At 36.8% G+C, this 19,873-nt stretch overlaps 1 protein-coding gene across 4 annotated transcripts in view; it reads right to left on the bottom strand.

The window, feature by feature from the left end:
• Positions 1-19,873, bottom strand: part of LOC149532273 (protein ORANGE, chloroplastic-like) — a 256,417-nt gene that overhangs the window by 24,035 nt on the left and 212,509 nt on the right. For all 4 annotated transcript variants that reach the window (XM_089807785.1, XM_089807784.1, XM_089807786.1 and 1 more), the window contains one exon: positions 13,821-13,957. In XM_089807785.1, the coding sequence (XP_089663911.1) occupies positions 13,821-13,957 (137 nt within the window). The remainder of the gene's footprint in view (positions 1-13,820; positions 13,958-19,873) is intronic.

The raw sequence follows: 19,873 nt of genomic DNA, 5'->3' as shown, positions 1-19,873 counted from the left end.
ACTGCTCACAATGCCTCAACTCCGATCAGCACTCGCAAACATCGCTCCAACTGCTAAATTACCAGGGGAACACAGAAGGGAGAAGGAAAGTGGAGCAAGTGCAGCGGACGGAAGGGAAAAGGAAAGCAGAGCAAGTATAGCGGATCCAATGCTGTTAGCCCTCACATCCAGACGGCATCCTACGGTCATCGAAATGGGAATTCTGGAAATTGTTCTGATAGACACAATTGTAGACAGAGGTTCAGGGGTAAACATCCTACCAGAAGATACCTAGAAGAAGTTGGGACAGCCGACGTTGTGGCCACCTACATTCCAGTTGCTCACAGCTGACCAACACGGAATCAAACCGTTGAGAATCCTAATGGCACAACCAATGACTATCGGAACGCAGTCGTTCTTGCTCGACTTCATCGTCATCCCATTGAAGAGGAGAGAATATGATGCCATTTTGGGCCAAGGATGGCTCATACGATCAAAAGTGAAGCATGACTAGAAGAAGAATACACTATCAATGGAAAGTAGGGACGACGATTCACGATTGATCTTCACACGCAAATGGTGGGCGAGGAAGCCATATCATCTGATTTCGAAAAAGAGGATGAAGGAAAGCAGCGATTGGAACCCAATGAGGAAGGAGTCCTACGGTTGGAAGGTGGATCGATGGACAATGATTTGGATTCGGTGAACGGCCTTTTCCACTGGCAACTGGCGGATTACAAGCTCTTTCCGAGCTGTAATATGTTAAGGGTCGACGAAGGTGAGAAAGAAAAGGAAAATGAATGTTCAAAGGAATACAGAGAAGTGGAAGAAGGAAAGGCGGTTACGACAAAAGCTGAAGGGAAGAACATACAGTACGAACCCAGAAAAAGGAAAGATTCCACTATATGGAACAGAGTGAATGGACCGAGTAGAAAGAAAAGGTTACAACCCACCACGAATTTATCAGAAAGGTGCTGGCAGCAAGGAAAACAAATCGTATGGTTTGCACAGTAAAAAGAGGAAGGGCTTAATAAAAACTTCAGTAGTACGGAGTGAAGGTCCTAAAATTAAGAATATAGCTATCAATGGCAAGGAGTGGCAGCCAACGAAATTCATGGTACCGAGTTTCAAGAAAAAACTGGGTGATATGAAAAACCTGAAGGAGAGATCGTGTAACTTAAATAAACTTGATGAGCGACGATTGTTGGCACAATGGGCCATGGAGGTGACTCAAAACAGGCGCAAAGCATGGCATGATAAACACCTGAAGCTGAACAAGTTTCAACTGGGACAGTGGGTGTTGAAGTATGATGGACGAAACGAAATCAAACCAGACAAGTTTAAGGTCAAATGGGTCGGGCCATACCAAATTTGAGAAGTAGGCGACAATGGAGCAATAAAGTTGTGGACATTAGACGAACAAGAAATACCAGAAGCAGTGAACGGCTCAAAGCTCAAGATGTACCATGCCAGAACGACCTCCTCATTGTCCGAGAAGGACAAAATTCGGAGGGAGAATTGATTTTTATTATAAAATAAATAAATAATTTTAAAAAATAGGAAGTCACCTTATGGTAACTTAAGTTGGGCTAGAAGGCACTGTACGGCCAATTTAAAGGAAGGATATAGCGTACGAAAATCAAGGCGAGTAGGAAACTTAAAAAATCGTCCGGTCACTAGTCTACACCTGAGAGGCCCCATATGGAAATTTCAGTAGCAGTACGGTCTTCTATAAGACCCCCATACCCGTACGGATTTTTTAGATTAAGTTCTCTGTTGGACACGTACGGATTTTGAAGATTAAACTCTCTGTTTGGGTGCGTACAAATTTTGAAGATTAAATTATTTGCTTGAACACCGTACGGAATTGGAGGTTAACTTCTTTGTTTGGCAACATACGGATTTTGGAGGTTGATTCTTCTACTTGGCACCATACGGATTCAATTCCATTGTATGTTTTGCATGACCATATGGAGTTCTGCTGCTGTAACCGTACAGATTGAAGGATCGACAAAGCTTTTAGAAGGTATTTCATGGCCGTACGACACATTATAAATTTCATGACCGTACAACACATTATAACTAGACATTTCTTATTCAGTGCGTGTGTTTCAAGTACCCTCACCATAAGGCTAGATGCGGATCATTTTTTACGATTTCTAGGGCACCGTATGGTGATTTCATGGAGTAATCATACGCTGTCTAGGGGCTGATTTCGGTATTCCACCATATGGCGAATTGGGAGAGGAAGATTGGTCGAGTGAAGCTTTGCAGACGATTTTGTTGCGTGTTGTGGCAGCTGGATTCGAACCTTGGGAGGTTCGTACTTGCATTTTTTTTTTGTTGAGCTTGTTTCCAAAGCACGGCAAGAGATTTGAAGTGGCGAATACAAATTAGCAGAAGGAAGCAGTCAAAAGAGGAGCAGCTAAAAAAAAAAAAACGACGACAACTCAAAGATGTTCAAAATGAATAATGTATGATGCCGAGGGGAAGGGAAAGACAGAAACAGGTAGTAAAACATAAGCAATTGCCAGAAAGAGTGTGGAATCGGAAGAAAATGACAAAAATGGTGTGTTCCATAGACTTTTGTGTGGGTTTGAGAGTGCTAATTTGGTCTTGGCGGCGGGGGCGCTGCCCCTCGACCCTGCTGGGGGCGATGCCCCCTAGGCCTCCAGTCGATGCAGTTATCAATCATGGAAAGTGTGACCAGTTGATGAGACCTGGAGCTGCTGTAGGCATAGTGTGCCAAAGGTGGAAAGATCAACGGAGTAAGCCTTTCGAGAAGGGTGATACGCTTTGAGGCACTTGGAGTAGGTGTTGGATGTGAGGCTGCCTTCGCAGATGCATAGAGAGCTCGGGAGGAGCTGATCATCCAGTCTAAGGCACTCCTATGACACTTCGCTCAGTGTACCCAGGAATTGGAAGCAGAGAAAGCGGCACAAGTGGCTATCAAGGTCAGCCAAGGAAACAGTATTGTGTTAGCAAAGGCTGCAGATGCAACGTATTTTGGAGACTAGTTTGGTGCAGGCACAAAATGAATGTGAAAGTGGTGTAGCAGAAACAGATCTATCTTGTTGTAGTTAGTCAATTAATGTATTCTGTTTTGTTAATCTGTCTCGAATATTTTGTAATTGTCATTCAGAGACGACCTTTCTTTTTGGGGGGGATGATATTGTCGGTAAAATTGTAATTCAACTGACAGGCTTCTTTGGGAAGGTTCTTATTATGTAGGTGACAGGCCCTTTGGTAATTGTCATGTAGCCGACGGACCCCTTTGAGAAGGTTTTTCAAAAAGTATTTATACACCCTTCGGGATCATTGTAATCATCATTGTATGTAATGTCTTTGGCATATGCAAATAATAAAAGGAGTACTATTATTTTTATCTATCGTTTGTGTGCATTAATTTTATTTAACCCATACAATAAACAATTTTTAGCAAGAATAAATATGGAAAAAGATTTGAAAGTTATAAATCGAGGATAACTATGATTTATATCTATCAACTTTTACGTAGATGTACTTATGAGGTGGCATCATATTATTTATAAAAATAATATTATGGTGTTACTTTTATTCCTATATCTATGTGCACGTACATAGGTACATATTATAATGATGTGGATATATCAATCAAAACTCATTTGAGGTATTCATTATTTTTAATTAAAATAATGTTTTTAAATATTTATTTAATAGCTCATGCAGGTCCGTCGATTGTGTCCTAATGTTCAAGTCGCTAGGTCCTTACAAAGGCAATTAAAGGTCATACCTATCAACCTAATAATTGGACTAAGCTAGTATCCCATTTCATTGATCCCGTTTAGCAATGCTTCTCCCCTTCATCTTCTCTTGCAATCGCCCGTGCAATATTTACACGATAATAACAAGTTCCATAATAATTCCATAATAACATTTAATATAGATAAAGAATTTAATTATTAACCATAATTCCAAATTCAAGCAACTGCTAATCATCACATGACAAATAATGGATAACGACCATCTTCATTAAACAGTTAACATAATGAATACGACGAATATATTTAACTACCCTCTTCATATGATTATGAAAGAAAATCCATTCAATCTAACAGCTATAAATAAATTTAAAATTAGGTCAAAATTTGGGATGTAACAATGTGACTCAATGCAATGACCCGTTCATGCATTTGTGTGCCTTACTTATCCAATTTGTCCATTGACTCTACACTTGGCAATGCCAATGTTTCCTCTACTAATCTTTAAGTTCTCGGTATTGCCTCTAGCATAGGGGATGGATGTGCTTTCACTTCTAGTATATGCATCATTCTGATGTCTTGTTCTTCTTGTAGCTATCTTATGACTTATCCTGGTTAAGATCTTCTTCACCTCTTCACTAAATATTGTAATTGAACCGTACCTTTGCTAGTGCTTCTTTTACCTCCTTTACTAGATCTATTAGTTTACCTTTGACTTCAATAATCTTCTCTGACATTTTCTAAGTTCTCTTCAAGCATGTTCCTTTCTGTAGATAATAAATTTTTCTCTTGACCATTGATAGCTTTGTTTAATATATCCAAGTGATCACTTACTTGATCCCCATTGCATTCAACTTCGTGTACTAGTTCAACTAAGATGTTTCCAGCTTGTCTCAAAACTTGTTTATTCTTCTTCTTGTCTAAAATGGCTTTTCTCTTCACCTTTTCTGAATATTTTATCAAATCTTTGGGTTTTAACTTGTTAACATCCAAAGGTGCAGGAAAGATTTCCTCTTAACCTAGATCTTCAACTTCTTCCTCTATTAGAAGTTTCACCTGTTTTCTTTTCTTCACCATACTTGACCCACAACTAAACTTCCTTCTTACTTGATATTCTTCCTCACTCTTCCTATTGCTCTTTTTGCTGACTTTCTCCAATCATTTCACCTTTCTTCTCTTGTGCAACTGTCTCTCCCTGTCTTGTAGGTAATTCTTGTTGATTGGTTATGCAACATCTCTAGCCTCACCAGTTTGCAACTTCTCCTATTGTGTTTCTAGTTCCTCTACTTGTTGAGGAATATCTTGTACCACGCTACCAATTATCGCTTTCATTGTAAACGTATCATCAACTTGAATGGGTGATGAGTGTCCTTGTGATTTCTCATCATGCTTTTGATACTTTCTCTATATATCTATTGTCTCATCATGTAATTTCAATGTGTTTTCTACTAGAAGTCTAGTTGCCCTATTTATTCAAAATTTCTTCTTGTGTTCTTCATACACTTTCTTGGCATCCTCGGGACTTAGCTCCGATTGAGCTTCCATTAGACCTTTCTCAATTATGTCCTTGTCCTTTTGTAGGGTTGATGTCAACCTTGCATCAGTAAGTTGTTGTAACTCATCGGGAATTACTGAATATAACTCAAGGGGTGTTCTCTTAAATTTGTGTAGATGTAGAACAATTGCATCCTCAATTTTCTTCTTATCTTCTTCATTTGCTAGATTATAGCATCATTTTACTACTACTAGTTCACCTTACTCCACTATTCCTTTGACAAATTCTTCAATTGTGGGTGTCTTGCTCTGCACTCCTCTCTTCTTTAATTCTAAAACCTGTTTATTTGAATCTATGTTTTCTGCTTCTTCAACCTTTTATTTCTAGTCATGTCTCCTCTTCCTAGAAACTTCCTTGGTTGGTTGTCTCTTCTTTTCTGACTCAACCTTTTGTTCTTTTTTAGCCAAACAAGTAACCTTCCTCTTTACCATTTTGTAGGTGGAGGGGATGTTGATAGATGGGTCCTCTATCACCATTTTTGTTGTACCAGAAGTTCCAACTCCTTCACTAGCCGTCTACTGGACTTGACCGGTTCATCTCCTCCTGGTTGTTATTGGTGCCTTCATTGCCTTGACTGTTCCTGCAAGAATTTCTTCAAAAGTACTAAATCTTTTCTCACTCTTGTCCATAGGTTCAGACAACAACATGTCAATTCATCAAACTCATCTCCCATAGGTGGAAGCCAACAGGTTTTGGGTTCAACTGCCTGCAATATACATGAGTTAGTGTCTACTAGAAAACAAATATCATTTTTGTACTTCTCTATGACACTAGCAAGAATTCTGACATGATTATGCATGTTGGACTGAAAATTTCTAAAGTACTCAATCATAACATTATTCAAATTTTCACCTTGTTCCCTTATAAGCTCACCTATCTATGTAACTACAAGTGTGTTCATAGACCATTCAACCTTTCCTTTTCGTGGAAAATAATTTTGAATGTAAAAGAAAATATATACCAATCGAGCTCAATACTTCACCAATTGCTTGTTGTCCTTTATTCTTTTCATGTTCTCCAGAAATTGTGCCCTTACCATTTCACATAATCACAGATCACATCGTTCTTCACTATTTCGTAAGCGGTATGTACTGCACTTGTTGGTACACTATTTTTTGTTGTTGGATTGATAGACTCTGTATCCAATCACTCTTGCAGCAAAACGTACTTCAGTGTCTTCAATGTTCTGAATGGTCATGGCTCTACCATCATATCTTGATTTAGTTAGGTCGGTAACCAAGTGTGCTAGAATCTTTCTAACTGTGTATTCCTTTCCTTGAGATGGGAATCCTATCACTGTCAATAATTGTTTTTGACAACTTGTGTGATTTGTCCAACCACATGTACTGGTTATGAACTCGACTTTATACAATCCTTATCCAATCTGGCTGAAACTCAGTGGGAATATCGACAACGTAGGTTAAACCTTTTTCCTGTAGATGCTTGCTCATCCTTCTAACACCATTCAAGCACATAATCTTGTAATCACACTTGATTGTTTCTGCTCCCAAATTCCTCAATCTTGCAGTGGATGTATGCTTTAATTTCTTCTAATTGTAAAACACTGGGTGATATTGTGGACAAAGCCCCAGCCATATCTACTCCGAATTTTCTGTCCACTTTAGGTGTGTAAACCGATCTAGATTCCACCTCTTTGCTGATCAAAGCAAGCATCTCAAACTTTTTTGCCATTTTCTCTTCAATCAAAACAGTATTCTTGACCAACAATCCAAATTGGTAGCTCGTGAATGACCATTAGGGCTCACGATAATCTCAATTATATTTTCCTTGCTCAAATCTCAATACCTCTCATTCAATCGTTTTAATAGTGCTCAAAGTTGCTTTGGAATACACAAAGTAAAGTGTGAAATGAATCACTTTACCACTATTTATCATCGAAAGACAAACGTTGCAGTCTCGAATGATAGGAATAGTATCTTGTCACCTGTTAATGAATACTTACCAGTTGCTTCATTCTTCAATGAACATGAGAGGTTACCACAGAATAAGACTTAAGAACATTTCTGATTTTTCAACATATAAGTAGTCAAACTTTCCAACTTCAAGACAACATACCTTTGCACTATTCTTTGCACTTTCATCCTTCTCTTCTCAATTATGGGGATCGGTATATAAGTTCCCTTTATGCATGCTCCCCCTTAGCAAAGGCTTTGTTCAGTTTGAAGACGAGTTCACTGCACCAAATGGCAGTGAAGTTTCTGCAGATGAATTTCTTTGTTCCATTTTTTCTTCCTTCTTAATCCAACTATTTTTCATTTCATTTCTGACGTCATAAAGACACAAGATTCTTCATTTTTCTTTGTTGTGACCAGTTAGGTGACCAATTCCTAAACCTACAATCCTTTGCAACATGTGTAATCTTATTGCATTGAAATCACAATATTAGTAGATAATCTCCATGTGTTGTAAACTTGTAGTTCTCTGTTAAATGTTCGGGTTTTCCACACACAAGGCATGTGGGATTGAACTATCATTCCCTTCTATAGATGTTCACCGGTTGAATTGGTGATCTAATGGTCTTAGATCTGCATTCCCTAACTTTGTCCAAACTTATTGAATGTGTAACAATAACCATTAAATTTACCAATATTGACTTTAGACTTAGATCTACACTCATAGGTAGCATGTCCATACTTTTAACAATAATAGCAACGATTTTCAAACAAATTTGACTTGTTGACAGGTTTACTTCTACACAAATTTGCACTAACACCAATCTTTCCACAATTAAAGCAAGTGGGTTTGTTAGACCTCTTACCTGAATTGTTTGTGGTTTCCTTAGGGTTGTTTTGATGCTTCTTGGATTTACCTTTAGAGGTTTTGCCACTCATGTCTGCTTTCGATCCTTTCTATCCAAGACTGGTTGTATCACTTGGCTTTCTGTGGTTCTTTAATTGTTCATCAAGTTTTTACAAGCTTTCATAGTACTACAACTTTTTATTTGCATCCTTCTTCGTTTGCAGTTCTCTTTAGTTTCTCATTTTCTTCCTTTAGCCTTAGGTTCTCAGTTACAATCTCTTGACTCTCCACAATCTTTGCATGAAGGTGTTCATGGATGATAGCATGCTCCTGTGATGTTCTGAAGAGTTGTCCATCCTTTTCATGTAGTGCATTTTCAACATTCCTCTCAGCAGCTTCTACAACTTTCCTAGCATTTTTAGCTACTCTTTTTCCTTCTAGGTGTTCACACATTCTGATTGACTGACTTTCCATTTCTTCTTTCAGGTTTTTGACTTTTTCTTTCAACCTTTGATTTTTCTCCATCAGTTCTTCAATATCTTTCTCAAATTCTTCTGATATGGCACCTTCTGATAAATTCTCAATTTGCTCAATGTAGTCATGACTTTCATTCAACTTCAGAGTAAGATTCGCAAGTCTTCCACACTCTGTCTTATAATCACCAATCATCACTTGGTGATCGCTGATTGTGACAAGTGTCCTCCTTTACCTATTAATTTGCGCCTTTACCAATTAACTTGTTGGATGTGCCAACTCAGTTCTCACTGATCAATTAATGCTAAAGATACTATAGTTTCCATCAATGTCAACAATCTCATAATCATATGACTTTCCAATTAGATAATGTTAGGTAATGCCAATTATCTCCTAATGATCATCCAATGCCAATAATCTCAACATGTAGCACAATCCTCTTTCCACCACACAAATGGGTGCCACTGTTGCATCAAGAAAGATGTAGGGATTATGCATTCTTGTGTACGGATTCCTAGCATTTGTACTTCAAAATTTTTAGTACGGGTCTACTCTCACCGTATAATTGTTGTAACTTTAGTACGATACACAACCTAGCCTATTGGACAACACATTGCAACCACCAAATTACTCAATCACTACAATTATTGTGCGACATACAAACTTGGTCAAAAATGCAAATTATTCTATTCATGTGATGTACAAATATCCTAGCATACGAGTCTTGGCACCACTACTATTGTATGGAGCACCATCTAAACCTAGCACATTCTTACTGTTCATTCAATAGGACAGCATACAACCTAGGTCTACCTTGCAACACTCTTAACATTTTTTCCATATGGGTTTGGTCATCAACTTCTTGCTAGTGTCATGTGTACAAACACATTATTGCACGTAGGATTCATTTCTAGAAGCATGCCATACTCGATCAAAATCTACCTTCCATACCCCTTCAGGGTTCTATACAAGGTTATTTTGCCCTCTAGTCGCACATTGCCAACTTTGTTGATTAAATGGGCTATTATCAACTTTTGTTTCACTTCCTGATCATCTAGATCTTGAAGAGGGCAAGGTCACAACATATGGTGTCAAGATTACAACTAGATTGAAAACAAGAATTAAAAGGAAAACATCTGGCACCTAGCTGACGAATACCACTTATTCAGTGGAATAAACATGGAATATTGAAAAAAGTAAACATCTAGTTTGTTTAGTGTTATATCTAATAAATCAAATACATGAGTTAATAATAGAGTTGACATTGCATACTAGATATAGGAGTAAGATTTGTCCATCTGCACACACAAGATTATTAAAAAAGAAGACCACAAATAATCAACCGAGGATTAGAGTCAATTTGACTAGATCCTCATTGATCTTATGTAATAATTTCATCTTTACTAGTAATTCACATATCTAATTTATCAGCTATAGCTGTATACATTCAATGTTGTTCCCTTCAAAAAAGGTGGGTTGAATTTGAGAAATTTGTGCCCTTAGTTCCCAATAAAGGCAGGAAGAGGTCTTAAGGTGGTCAAGACTAAGAGATTGTTGGCAAAATGGTCAGTACTCTCTTTGGAGTTCGTGACAAGGGACTAGCCGCCTCATGTGGACTCTATAAGTTTAGTGGTTGTATCGGGCATTGATAGGCCAATCTTTTGGTGTAACAACATCTACACTTGTAACAAGTGACATTAGAGGTTCATCATAGGTTTGATATCCCTCGAGTAATGTTGAGGGGGTGATTGTTGGCAAAATGGTCAGAGCTCCATACGCAGTTCAAGACAAGGGACTAATCACTTCCTGTGGATTCTATAAGTATAGTGGTTGTATTGAGCATTGATAGGTTGATCTTTTGGTGTAATGACAACCACACTTGTAACAAAGATTAGACAATCTTTAAGGATTTTAGAACAAAGAGAAAAATGAAGAAGACTGAACATTTGAGGAAAATCCAATCTGATGATTTTGTTTACTACTATATCTAATAAATTTAATATATTAAATAATATTAAAGATGACAATGCATATCTATTAAGTTTCTGTCATAGGCACAGGAACAGTATGAGAACCCGATATGTGGGTATCGGAAAAATTTTATTTGCCCTTAGACAAGTGGGTTTGAATATATATGTATAGAATTGCATCAGATAAAGTTACAAAGTTATCATACAGAATTCTAGCCACAGCTGAACCTCTGCTCCTATAGTTTAATACCATGAAATATATTTTTTCCACATCATGGTGTTATGATGTTATCATTTATCCTTGTGTAATTAGAGCTGATTAAAACAGATCAAGTGACAAGAATATCAATCCAATTGTACAGTTTCAGATTCTTCATTGGCCAACCACTCATTACCGAATCTAGATTTGACGGACTATTTCTTGATTGGGTTGAAAATTAATGTAGCCAAAGGTTCATTAGCTCATTAGCCATGTATAATGCATCATCAATCACATTGATAAGGGCTGCAAATAAGTGGAATGCAAAAACTGTTGAGGAACATGTTCGCAAAACACAAGAACTGATCAAGAATGATTAAACTTGGTCCCACAGTTTAATACACTAATCAAGAATGGGTGAACTTTTTCTTTTCATGCCCCATGGGTATGCATAGGGATATGCTTGGGTGCGCCCAAGGTTTGCGCACACCTAAAACGAACCCAAGATACCTAGGGCATACCATAGTGCACCCAGGCATACCTAAACCCGGTACCCTACAACCAGATACAAGAGTAAAATGTCTTTGTTCGCTCATGAAATTATTATAGAGAAGAAGACAAAAGATGGTCGGCCAAGGATTATAGTTCAGCCAACTACACCATACTACATTCTTTGTTAATAAAAAATATTTGAATGACTAGATGGTTGTAATGAGGAACACAACCATCAACCAAACCGAATCTTATAATTGCCTAAGAGTGACAAACAATTTAACATGGACAATTAATAAACTGTTTGATAACCAATATTATCAAAAGATAACAATAGACATTGTACAATAAGCACAAAATTCACACACAAAATAGGATGCTTCCAAAATGAACAAAGCTCTTTTAAGGTTGTTTGAGGACAGAAACTCTCGTCAAATGCACTTGTTTCAGTGGGAAAAATCCTCACAAGCTGGTAGTGTGATTTGAGATTTCAAACCAAGGGTTTTAAGGTAATTAGGGTTTCAAAAATGAGGCTTTATATAGTATTTGATTTAAGATTTTTTGAGTTTTTTGTAGTTGATGAATTGCAGAGTTTTATATCTGACCTGCAAGGATTTCTATGGAGTTCCTTAGCTAGCCATGCTCCTCCATTAAGCTGGATTTACTCCTTCAGCAAGCTAATCATACTGATATACCTCATTGGATACTTTCATTTATGGATTGAGTTAATGGTGTTGGGTATCACTCAAACTGATTCTTCAGTGCTAGGCAACCACTTAGCAAGTTTTGGAGAGTGGCTATCAGCTGGCATTTGTTTTCTAGTGAAGTCACCTATTCTATCTAGGCTATCCAGGTTGCCCATTCCTGGTGTGAGGTTTCATAATAGAAGTGCTGGGCTTTGATGGGTTTATTCACACCTCCATGTTGGAGCTTGGACTTGGTGAGTGTTTGCAGGTGATTTCAGAGTGGGATTAGCTTCATTTTTGGGTTTTGAATGATTTATGGGGCTGCCATCTCTGTTCCACTGGCTTGAAGCACAATTTTAATGTCTTAGGGGTTGATTAAATTTGAGAAAACTTCTTTTCCTGCCTTTCCAGACATCAGCTTACTAGCTGGCTATATTTCAGACTTATCACCATAGCTGGGAATGTGTGTTTCCTGATGGAACCATTGACATTGAAGTTGTCATTGGTCTAACATGCCTTTCATGTTGCAACAGCTAACCTGCAATTTGATATTCTCTGATTTTTATGATAGTTAATAGCATTTTCTGGTTCCATGTTCAGTTGGGAATTATTTAGATTTCTTTTTATACCCATTTTCCCTTAAAATTGAACAGCAGGTGATGAAACACATTGTAAATAAGTTACTTATCAGACAATTAACATTATCACACATTTTTTTTTCTATTTCTAATCCTGCACTTTCTCATCCTGATGATGGATCACGTAGTGTGATCTGAAATGTTGATGCTAAAACACACACACAATCTAATCCAGAAAATAATTGCTCAACTTATCAGGCATTTGTAACAGCAAAGAATTATGTAATGCCAAAAATTAGAATAACATGCTCAGCACAAAATCAATTTTCACATGCTCATTGGTTTGATTCTTGCTGGGTTTCATTAGAATGAATTTTTGGAAGTCTATGGTTCTGTGACGAGTTTCATATGATGTCTTGTACATGTAACAGGTATTCACTTCATTTATTAAACAGCACGATATATGAAAGTAGATAACTGACCAATGAAGCACTATTACAGAAATTTATAACAGTGAACAAACACCCTGCACGCTCATCATTTGATGTGCTATTGTGGTTTCACGACTGAAAATAAAATAAAATAATTAGGAGGTGATACTACACAGTAGCAGAATAAGGTACCAAGAGATTCCTGGTTCTCTTAAAACCAATCGTATCTCCATTAGAGTTGACAGTAGCTTGGAAACCCAAAAATAAATTGCTCTTTAGTCTCAACCTTGCGGAGAGAGCATAGGAAATCAATACTATCAACTCAGGGAATATGGTGAGCAATCTTAATTTCCAACTGCTAAAAGCAAAGCCTTAACTGGCCCATAGGAATTGTGAATTGACTGATAATAAATATAATCTTTTCGAAGATCAAGAAATGAAGAGTCCAAAACCAAATTCTCAACTAACCAGGAATCCAAGAAAATCATCCTGGAGCATCCATTCACAAATTAGGTCTTATGAAGATCAAATCATAATGATTAAAAACCTACAAGAAGTGGATACTTATTTACTCATCTATGGTTTCCAACTCCAAGAAAAACTCATCCATGAGTTCTAAGAGTGTTAGTAGTCAATCCTTGTCAAGGTTTGTAGAAGAAATTCATGGAGACTTGACTCAAGTACTAAGCATAGGGGACCTTCTTCCAATCATACACATTTGAGAACCCAGATGATGTGAACATAACATATATGATTACTTTTCATTCCATTGGCTTTACTTATCATGGTTGTTGAGAAATATGAGAGCATCTCAAATTTAGTACATTCTCATTTATATTATTTGCTATTAAACATAGGCGTGTTTTGATTTTTACTGCAAGCCTACAACAGCATGAGAAACTTCCATGTTCCTTGTAGCATTAGCTAGCTAGTTGTATGGATGATAGAAGAACTACCTTTCCAGCCCCTAGACAATTAGGGCATCTTTCTGCTGTAGGGGGTGATAAGGGTCGGTCTGAACCATTGACTGTTGCTACTGGTTCAACAAAAACAAGTGCTCCTGAGCTGGAACATCGAGCACAGGCTAAATATCCTGCAATGTCATATAACACCCAAGAAAAAATTATATTTAAAGTCATATTTGTCATCTTTTATGGAAAAACAACAAACTACATTAAGTCTCTTATTTGATAAAATGAATTAATAAAATAATAAATAAAACAAGAAAAAAACTGTAAATATGGTACTACAAAGTAGAATAAATGTGCAATATCAAAAAGCTGTATTGGAACTAAAAATAAATAAAATCAGCATTTCTTCAAGTTTGTAGGACATAAAGATGCAATTTTGGGGAAAGCAATTTTTTCCCAAGTTTTGGGGATGGTAGGAAGACAGCCATTAATATAGCTGAAATTTTACATAGCAAATACAATGTGCTAACTTTGCAATGAAAATCTACACCCTTATAGCTTTTTAGAGATTTCTAGCATTATTTGCTTCAAATCTTACCTTTCATATTTTTGTGCACCAAATGAAGTAGGCTGTCCAGTCCTAGAAAAAGGGGATATCCCCTCTAAGTCCCCAAGTACCCAAGATATCATGGACATTAGCCAGACCCATGGATGCATGTCCTTATCAAACATTGCCAAAAACTAATTACCTAGGGAAAAAAATTTAAAGATGTAAGGATGGTCACCAGCCATTCCGAGCTCTCAATGATCATAGTCGAACATAAGGGGCAAAGAAAATTCCTGCGCATAAAGGCAGCCAAACTTCCTCTCATATTACTTCTAGTGATAGCTAAAATGGACCACTAACAACTGCTTGCATTGCTATGAAATCAATGTAAAATTTCTAAACAGTAAACTAGTTAAAATGCAAAAGCCAAAAAAATAGTTTTGAAAATATTTACAAAAGCTGATGCTCAGAGTATGGATTGAAGGAAAAAGTGGTTGGAGATATGCTTCAACAAGATATAACAATTCAGATCAGGAGGATCAAAAAGAGCTTCCGTAGACATTAAAGAGGGGATCATCTAGAGCATCACCTCAATCGCTAAAAAGGTACTGAGCTTGCCAAGCTGATTTATAGTGCCATCATTAAAAAGCTGAGGTACAAACAGTACAGGTGTTTGAGTATGTCACAGCTTCGTTTCCCCCCGTCACAATTTCATTTCGGGCCTCCTTTTGCAGGAGAGATACCCAATTCATCACCTTCAAGATGAAATATCCCAAATGGACATTGCTCTACTACTGCTATTTGTTTAATTATATGAATTATATTTTCCTATAGATTTTTCTTTGATCTTATAGAGCTAGACAGAAGATGCAGAAGAAGGTTGTTTCATTTTGTATTTTTCAAAATATAGGTATTACAATGAATAAATAACAGTTACTGATAAAATAGAAGTGATAGAAATCATATGCAGCAATACATCCTATTCTGGAAATGATTCTAAAACCACACCAACAGAGTCTAATTTATTTAAGGATAGTACCAATACAAATGTACTTCAAACAAGGTTGACGCTAGTTGACGATGGGTACCAACTACAGCCAAACAAGTTCAAATGATAGAGCCCAAGCTGCTGCAATAAAACAACTCCAGTCTGCTACAAATAAACACTCCAGAATTCCTCCTATGAGTTGTTATAAGAAAAAGCCAGGTTGAACCAAAGTGGCTGCCTTCCCTATAAATCCAGTGCCTACAAAGTGTGACTGCAATACTAGAAATTGATCCTCTGCTGTGATCAAACTGTATGCATAAGAACCTTCAAATTGATCTTGTTGAGGGATACATCCTAACAAATATGCTCTCAACACTAGGGTTTGCGTCCTAGGTGAGGAATGCTCTTCCAGAGCAATGGCATCCAAAATAGGTTAACAAAATGATGAAGATACTCACCTTTAGGTTACCATTTCCTTACATCCCCTCTCCAAGGCAAATCGAACACTAAAAGAACCCTAAAGTGGATTTCATTTGGACTTTATAATATAACATTATTTCCCCAATAAAGGCGTCCAAATAGAAAGAAAGCATTACTTTATTAATGACAAACAGCTCCAAGCAATAAATAAGTCCCGAGAAGTGATAATCAAATAGTAGAGGCTGAGCTCTTTCCAACAAGCTATCACACAAGCAAATCAATTCAAATGGAGCCAGAAAAATCCTTATTACTCCAAAATGGCTAAACAATTAGCCTTATTTAAATTATTAAAATGTTAATTTAGGAGAATATTTAAATCAGTGTTCCGTGACTCTGTGAGTCCAAGCACGACTCTACGAGTCCAAGGCAGAGGTGGCTTTTCCGAGGCAAATGGCCTCTGGACTCTGACTTGGCCGAGTCCTAGCAAAGTCCACATGGACTCGCTAAGTCCAAGGACTCTGCCGAGTCCCAAGCCTAGGACTCCCCCGAATGTTTTTTTAAATTTAAAAAGATAGCGATTTCTGGGAGGTGTTTTTTTCAGTGTATATTAATTATGAAAAATGATGTTGTGGTATGTCAGGAACTTATTAAGGATTGAATGTTAAATCTTAGAGCTTCAACTTTATATTATGTTGTTCAGTTTTTTTCCTTCAAAAATTTGTTGTTATACTTATGTGATCTATGCAAAATTGTGTATGAGTGTTAAGTAGCTTCTATTTATCTCAATTATTGTGTATTTGATATTAATTGACTAAATGATGCATAAAAAAATCGTTAAATCCTTAAAATTCTTTGAGTTTCATGAGTTTTTCAATTTTTCGAGTCCGAGTCTGAGTCCTATTTTGACTTTCCGAGTCAAAGGCGAGTCCGAGTCCTGTACCTATGATTTAAATATATTATAATATTTCCCAAGTAGCCAAGGAACAACCCAAACACCTCCAAAACATGAAACTGAGTTTGTCACCTGCCTGTGACTGATGTCGAACAACTCGGGCCAAATGGCAGTCTCACCCTCAAATCTAGGGATGCTCCTAAAAAATAGAGATCAAGGGTGATCTCATAGAACCTCAACTCTGGAAAACATCACCACTTCCTAAAAGGTAGGAATCTCCTCCTACAATCAAGGAACTGCCTCCTAAAATCAAAACTGCTCTCAATTGATCTACTACTACCCGTAATACCAAATCCGGACGCTGAAAACCCTGACTGAGTCCCTAATCACCACTGCTTGCCTATGAGACTCAATAATAGGCTAACTCTCATGTCAATGCTAGAGAGGGGACATGACACAGGAGGCGAGGGATGCCAAACATGAATGTCATGGCTTGGGGTTCATATATTGGAGTAGGTAAGGAAAAGCCTCTTAAAATAATTTCAAGAAATCTTTCCACATTGATAGCATGTTTCTAATGCTGATTATGGAAATGCCTTGTTCAGTAGCTATCTTGGCCAACTTTTGGTGAGTATTAGAAGAAAGAATCAGGTTTTCTATGGCATAAATTATACTCCAATGTAGCTAAACATTGTTAGTCATGTATCACTTGATTTGTCCAAGCCTTCTATGTGGTTTTGCTGTTGGTTGTTAATACACGTCAAGTAAGCAGTGAACTAATTATTTTGAAGCACCTTTCTCAACAATGTTATTATTCATGGTAAGATGCTCTCAGTAATGCTACCTAGGGCTGTAATGAGCTGAGGTCCAAGTCCAAGTGTTCCAAAGGGCTTAATTGAATTTGTATTTCCAAAAAAGCAATCAAATTGAGGATTCTTTGGATCATAGATTGAAATATCACAGATATATCTGCAATATTTGAACTTTTGCAAGGAGTTTCATGTGCCGACAAATTGTGTCAAGTTCTCATGCAAAGAAGTTTTAAAATAACAAGCTAGTAAAGGGCAAAACATTTTTTTGTTCTTTGGAAGAATGGGTATGGAGAGGGACAAAGGGCTTCGATGAGAAATAAGATAATTTGCAGCATTCTAGGGCGACTTCTTGTGGACTTGTAGTGGAATTGAAGACGATTTCTTATAGTTTCACAAAGGCAAATTACTATTTGTAGTTTGCTTCATAGTTTAGACTATCGAACTATGGCAACGGGCCATCAACATTCCACATGAGGATAGGAATTTGTACCCTATTTGCATATATATATATATATATATATATATATATATATATATATCAGCTTGTTTGGTTTGTTTACTTAATTGCTAACTCATTAGATGCATCTCCTTATTGAATTTTGCATTTAAAAATGCATTTCTAATTAAATCTAAGTAATTTATAAGTTCCTAATATTTTCCCGAGAAGTTTTCAACTTATCTTTGATATTTGCCGATATCTCTTTTTTTTGGCCCTCAGTGATAAGTTACCGATAATGATATTTTGAACTATGATTTGGATGTTATTGAGATTGGAAGATGTTTCATTGGTAATATTACTTTCTAATTTTGGTGGACAGATTTTGAAGAAATTGAAGATTTTGGTGATTATACTTGTCCAATTCTTGATTTTGCAACTTCAGGGCTTCATTCAAGCTCATACAAACACATTTTCAAAGAATTGTTTTTGAAAGTGCATGATTTTTCAGAAAATTTCCAAAATTGCTATCAAATTATAGGTTAATTTCAACAAAAATATCACCTTCAGAGTTTGATCTAGTTTAACCTATTTTGGCACTTGTAGTCTTAGTTACCTAGGTTCGTTGTTTTGCCACCAGAACCTTGCTTGGGTTCGAACCAGTTCGAAATACAGGTTTGGTTTGGCCTAGCTTCAAACAGGGTTCAATTTTCTTGGGGCTGGTTCAAACCCACAGTCTAGAAATTCGAACCTGGGCAAATTTCAGCTGCCCAAATCGGATTTGGTGTGAACCCGAGTGAATTTCTGGCGATGGACGACTTTCAAGGCATTTTTTATAACAAATTTGATATTGTTTTGAGTACCGCAACCCTAAAAAGTAAATTTAGATAGGTTATTTTGGCTTCTAACATCATTTGTGGTGTGCAAATAGGCGATTGAGCAAAAGTAAGTTTGTGCAAGGTGGAGTTGGAATATTGGATTGTTAGCCATATTGAACTTGTTATGATTCATGGATTATGATTCAATTTTCATGTTTTGAATCTTTGATGTTGAACTTGAAAAATGAAATATATGACGGTATGATCTTGATTCAGAATGCTATGATTACAACTTACATGTTTAAAGTTTATGCCTATGGTGTTTTTGTTGTTTAAATGATTAACACATGATTTTATGATATTCTATGCTTCTAGGCTTCATAATATGTATGCGTGTGTGTATGTGTGTGTATATATATATATATATATATATTTTTAAATTTTTACATGTTTTTATACGAATGAACCCAAACGAACCCAAAACCCTTTCCAAAATTTTGTTGTACCGACGAACCGAAAATTGAACTCAAACCGATAACTAAGCTTGTAGTTAATCAAATCCTTGTGTGATCCTGTGTCTTACTTTGTTGAGTCTATTATTGAGTCTATTATAGCTTCATATTTTGCATTGTAATCATCAAAATCAAAAGTCCACTTTGGTCCATTTGAAAAGTGGCAATTGTACATGCACTATAAAAAGTGCCAAAATCGTCTATTTTGGGGTGGTTTGTTTTTTTTTTGGGGGGGTGCAATAATTTGTTGACCTCGTTGTTTCAAGTGAGAAGTACATCATGGCCAAATTCATGGAATATACAATGCATCATGAAGTTGTACATTTTATTAGGGATAATTATGCATCATGGGTAAAGGGCATCATGAGATATTGTAGATGGTAGAAAATCTCACCTCATCTTTATAGACTTGTTCCTTAGCAAAGTCCAAGCTGAAATAGTTATCTTGGAAGGAAAGGAATTGGAATATCATAGCATTGATTGCTTACAACATTAGTACATATTCCTTTCCTAAAGTCAAGTCCAAGATTGAAGGTGTTGAGTGCCTACGCATACGTTGGATTATTATTTGGGAACACTTTAGAGATCCTCGTGTTCCTTCATTACCAATTGATCTAGTTGCAAATTGTCTCATTCCAATTGATGATGTAGATAACGTTCCCTATGATGAGCC

This window comes from Cupressus sempervirens, chromosome 10 (genome assembly GCF_028749045.1).
Source record: "Cupressus sempervirens isolate cs-2001-9-10 chromosome 10, ASM2874904v1, whole genome shotgun sequence".
Classification (NCBI taxonomy): domain Eukaryota; kingdom Viridiplantae; phylum Streptophyta; class Pinopsida; order Cupressales; family Cupressaceae; genus Cupressus; species Cupressus sempervirens.
Note: the sequence above shows the minus strand (reverse complement) of the source record. Positions and strands in the feature narration are given on the sequence as shown.